Consider the following 5,584-nt stretch of genomic DNA (forward strand, 5'->3'; position numbering starts at 1 on the left):
TATTGGATTTTCATTGGTCCTGTTTTTCTATTGTGTTTTTGACCTATCTTAAATCTTTTTTGTGGATCATTGTTTTCTCCAGTAAGATTATTTAATACACTTAAGTTAAATCTATATAATTATTGTTCAATTTACAATTAAGTAAATTATTTCATATTTTGCATTTATATCAAAAATTTTACATTTGCATTTGTTAAAATTTTATTTTTTTCTCCAACTCACATGTCATTTTTTTTATATGGTTCTTTAATACATTGAGTTTTATGATCATTTACTATCAAACAATTACTATTCAATTGACCAAACTACATATTACACACAAAATTAGCACATGAATACGATAATAAAATGTTTAATCTTACGGGTCACTTTTAATACAATGCCTATTTTATTTTAGGGTTAAATATGTTTTTAGTCCCTATAGAATTACCCAAAATGGATTTTAGTCCCTATAAAAAAATATTGACTTTAAGTCCCTATAAAATTACTTTTGCACTCAATTTTAGTCCCTGTAGAGGGACCAAAAGTGAGTGCAAAAGTAATTTTATAGGGGCTAAAAGTCAATATTTTTTTTATAGGGACTAAAAGCTAAAATTAAGATATTTATAGGGACCAAAAATATATTTAACCCTTTATTTTAAATAACAATGACTTTTATTTGAAAACTAAAGTATTTATTTTCAAATTTCAAAACGATTCCTATGGATATTCTGTCTTCAAAGAATTGGGAGTATAACATAGCAATCGATGAAATTCTAACTCTATTTAAGTAATATAAGAAAATTTGTTGTTCTGGAAATTACAAAAATATACTTTTATTATCTTAGTCTAAATTAATAATTTGAGGGCAAAGAATGTATTTTGTTAATTTTTTTCAACTCACTTTTCACTTTTAAACTTTTTCATTTTTCACTTTTCACTTTTTATTACTTTATTATTATTATTATTTCTAATAAATTATTAATCTAATTATTTTAATAAATTATTTTTTAATAAAAAGATTTTTATGATCATTTTAAATGATTATTAATTTACATTTAAAATAGTATTTAATTTTTAAAAATTAACGTTAGTAATTAAATATTAATAACGAAGAAATATAATTTGAACTAATTTTTATTTTAAGATATAATATTTTTTTAACAAAATAATAATAATTTTAGTTTAAATAAAAATTATTTCAATTAAAATGAATTTATAAATATAGTTGAAAAGATGTGTTATTGGATAAAATACAAAAATATGTGTCACTTATTATTAATTTTAATTTATATGACTCAAAATATTATTATATTAATATATATCATTAATGAAGTTTATACAGTTAAAATACTGTTTGCATAATTAAATATTAGAAAAATTATTTGTTATTGATGTCATTTCACAAATATATGTTATCAATGTAACTAGGAGAAATATATATTTATATAGAGAGAGGGCATATCATATGAGAATGTCTTATTTATATCAAAATATGAGAATGAATCAAAACCATTAGATTTTAAAATAAATGGTGGAGAATATGTGTGAATATTTTTTTCTCTCTCCTATATCTTTTATTTTAATAATGGAGGAGAGATAAAAAAATTCACACATAATCTCCACCATTTATTTTAAAATCTAATGGTTCAAATTCATTCTCACATTCTCATATAAATAAAGCATTCTCATATGATATGTATATACACACACTAGTATTTAGACTCGTGCGATGCACGGGTTAAATATTTTATAATATTTAAAAAACACTTATAATTTATTATTATTTATTAAAAATGTATTGAACTGATATAAAATTTATAGTAAGCAAATATTTAGAAAATCATAATAATGATTATATTATCATACAAATATTAATGGTATAGAAAATTAGTATTTACATGTGATAAAAGACGAAAAAAATTAGTAAGACAGAATTTTCATGTGTTAAATTAAATATTTTATTATATTATATTATAATATTTAATTGTTATAACTGAAAAACAATCTGATATAATTTCGAAAAAGTTTGTTTATTATTTTTTTAAAGGAAAACAAAAGATCAAATATAGAGCTATTATGGTTTTTTTAATAATTAAAATTTATTAACAAAATTAAATTATATGAATAAAAAATAAATTAAATAAAATAAAAAATTATCCTACAAAAGGGGAAGGACCATTTGTTAAAATATTTTTTAAAATTTGTTTAACCAATTTTTTTTTTTAAAATTATTTAATAAAAACAACAAATAAACTAAAAAGGATTGAATTTTAATTTTTTTTCAAAATAATGAAATACAAAATTAACCAAAAATATTATAAAAAGACATCAATTTCTTTTTTTTTTATTAATGACAAAAACAATGGCATTAATGTTGGCCAAACAAACAAAGATGGTTATGTAGAAAATTGGTGTTTTGCAATTATTAGTGAGCATTAAAGAAAAGGTATAATACATAAGTAAGAGTTTCAATGCAATTTTTATACTGCTCAAGGTTGAAATCTGTGAGAAGTTAATAAATATCAATGAAATGCTAATAGATTTTTTTATCACAACAAACTCACTGAATTTCATTCAATAAAACATGTTCAATACAAAGAGGAATTGAATTCAACACACTACGTCTAGCCCAAGAATTGGTCGCCCTTGCAAGGGAATGAGCAACCATATTCGCTTGACGTTTTACAAACTTAACCTCAAAGTTAGGAAAAGACTGAAGTAAACTAGAAATAGACTTAATAATAATACTGAATTCAGAAGCACCCTTATTATTGGAGTATAAAGCTTGTGTAACTCTCTGGCAATCACTCTAAAAAATAACATAATTCAGGTTTATCGAGGGCTCCAAGGATAGCCTCTTTAAGAGCTAAAGCCTCCGCTTCAACAAGGCTAAGAGTCCCTGGATCCCAAGCAATACCTGCACTAATGAAATTTCCCAGATGATTACGCATACATCAACCTCTATTAGTAGTACCATTGTTATTATTAAAAAGCCGCATCAACATTGCATTTTATCCAACTTATTGACGGAGGCCTCCACTCCAAATCATGAGGTGATTGAGCATTGTTGCCATTAACATCTTGTGCGTGAAACCAATCATTCCACCTATGAGACGCACACAAGCCCATTTTAGACGCTTCTTCATGTTCTTGATGCCAAATAAAGTCATTCCTATTCTTCCATATTAATTCAAGCATAACCGCAAACCTTCTCGCTAACTTTTTATCTTCTTTCTTACAAATATCAAAAATAATTTCCTTGAAGTTAGTGGATAAATGAAGACGAGAATCAAGAATATTGGACAAACCTGAGGATCTCCAACAAAGATTAGTAGCATCACAACCCAAAAAGAGATGCCGCTCGTCCTCCGTATGATGATCACAAAACTCGCATCCTAAGGACACATAACAAAGTGTTATGGAAGACAAGAACGAGTGGAAAGGCACCCTGAACAAGTCCTTCACAAGAGATGCTTAACTCTCTGTGGGGCTATAATATTCCAAATACTACTCCAATCTTCATTAACGGTACCACTATTGTGTCTACGAAACTCATTGCACCAAATGCGATAGCCAGATCTCACACAATACTCCCCATCCCGTTCCTCCTTCCAAATTATCTTATTCTCCATAACATCCTCTAAAAGTGGAACCTGTAAAATCAATTATGTACGAGAGTACTAAAAGCTTCATAATTCCAATGTTTCTCATTAGTCAACATAAGATCATTAACTGTAATAGAATACGCTCCCTGTTGTTGAGGTACAATAAATCTAGAATTATTGCTGCCCCGACACCATGGTTCATTCATAACTGCAATACTTCGACCATCACCCATCATCCACTTACACCCCAAGTTCAGAACCTCTCGAGATTTCCAAATGCTTCACCACACGAAACTAGGATTGTACCCAATTTTAGCATCGAAAAGGGAAGTATTAGGAAAATACCTTGCTTTGAGAACTCAGGAAGCAAAAGCATTCGGTTTAGAAATGAGACTCCACCCTTGTTTTGCCACCATAGCCATATTAAACGCCTTAAAATCACAAAAACCAAGTCCTCCCTCCTTTTTAGAACACGTTAATCTCTCCCCCGCCATCCACCGTATACCTCCACTCGCGTTCCCACCACCCCACCAAAAAGAATTTAGCATTATTTCAATATCCTTAATAAAGGTGTCCGGGAGAATGAAAATGCTCATCACATAAGATGGAATAGCCTGAAGAACCGATTTGATCATGACTTCCTTGTCTGCTCTCGAGAAAGTTCTACCTTTCCAAGAATTTATTTTGTTCCAAATACGATCTTTAATGTAGGAAAAGGTAGCCTTTTTACTTCTACCTATCATTGACGGCAAACCCAGATACTTTCCAGTACCCAAAACGTGATGAACTCCCATAAGGCGCGACAAATCTTCTTGGGCCGGCTTAGACAAATTACTACTGAAAAAGACCTCCGACTTTGATAGATTGATCTCCTGTCCTGATCCCTCTCCATATATATTGATCACTTTCATGATCTCTTTGACTTCAGTTAAATTTTCCCTGCAAAATAAAAAACAATTGTCAGCAAAAAGTAGATGGGACACCTGAGGTGCCCCTCTACAAATTTGGATCCCATGGAGATTTCTACTGGCAGTAGCATGCTTTATGAGCTTGGATAGTCCTTCTGTAATAAGAATAAACAGGTAAGGAGACAGTGGGTCTCCTTGCCTGAGCCCTCTCCCTAGTTCAATTGGTCCCACACTGTCAGAGTTCACAAGAACGGTATAGTGTACCGAAGTAACACACATCATAAGCCAATGTATCCAATCATTCACGAAACCCAACCGAGATAACATACCTCTTAAAAAATTCCAATCTACTTTGTCATATGCCTTACTGATATTAAAGTAATACAAACTTTCCTTTTATAGCAACAATAAAATATAGGAGAATGCATGAGAGAGTGCCAAATAAACAGATTAAATAGATTCTATTTTACCAAAATAAAATTAAATGAATAAAAAATAAATAAAATAAAAAACTATCCTACAAAAGGGGAAGGGAGTGCCCCATTCTTTCCCTTAAATACTATTCTTAAATAAAAATGAAAATTAATAGAAAAGCCCAAGTCTCTCCATGAAATGAAAAAAGAAGAAGAAAAAAATCCCTATATCTAAAAAATGCATTTCTCATTAATCCAATTAATCTATTTTTTAATTTCAATAAAACTAATTAAAAGCTAAATTAAATCAATTAAAAAAATCATACAAATTGTCTTCTTTTTCTACTTCTTGCTTCCGGATCTGGACTCTCCTTGTCTCCAATTTCTCTGAGTTTGGAGTTTATGGTGAATGGTTGAGCGGATTAGGAATGGTTGAGGGAATTTCAAATTTGGAAGTGAAGAGGATGATGGAGGATTTTGGCAGAGGTTTGTTATGAGAATTGTAGATGACTTAAAGGAAGTGAAGGTATGGTTTTATAGTGTGAGGAATGAGTGAATTAGGGGCAGCTTTGCATTGATTGATTTTTGTCCCAATTCCAAATGTGAGAATCAAAATAGAACCTAACACAAGATAAGAATGGAAAGTTGCAAATAAGGATTATTGAATGACCAGTGA

General features: G+C 29.4%; 1 protein-coding gene across 1 annotated transcript; it reads right to left on the bottom strand.

Annotated features, from left to right (window-relative positions):
• Positions 1–2,786: 2,786 nt before the first annotated feature.
• On the bottom strand, positions 2,787–3,820 carry LOC131622501 (uncharacterized). Its single transcript, XM_058893539.1, has 4 exons — positions 3,749–3,820; positions 3,494–3,635; positions 3,003–3,377; positions 2,787–2,899 (listed from the first exon to the last, which is right to left on the bottom strand). Exons 1-4 carry the CDS (start codon positions 3,818–3,820, stop codon positions 2,787–2,789), a joined length of 702 nt encoding a protein of 233 aa, XP_058749522.1.
• Between the last annotated feature and the right edge of the window lie 1,764 nt (positions 3,821–5,584).

The sequence above is a fragment of the Vicia villosa genome, unplaced genomic scaffold (assembly GCF_029867415.1).
Source record: "Vicia villosa cultivar HV-30 ecotype Madison, WI unplaced genomic scaffold, Vvil1.0 ctg.000030F_1_1, whole genome shotgun sequence".
NCBI classification, from domain to species: domain Eukaryota; kingdom Viridiplantae; phylum Streptophyta; class Magnoliopsida; order Fabales; family Fabaceae; genus Vicia; species Vicia villosa.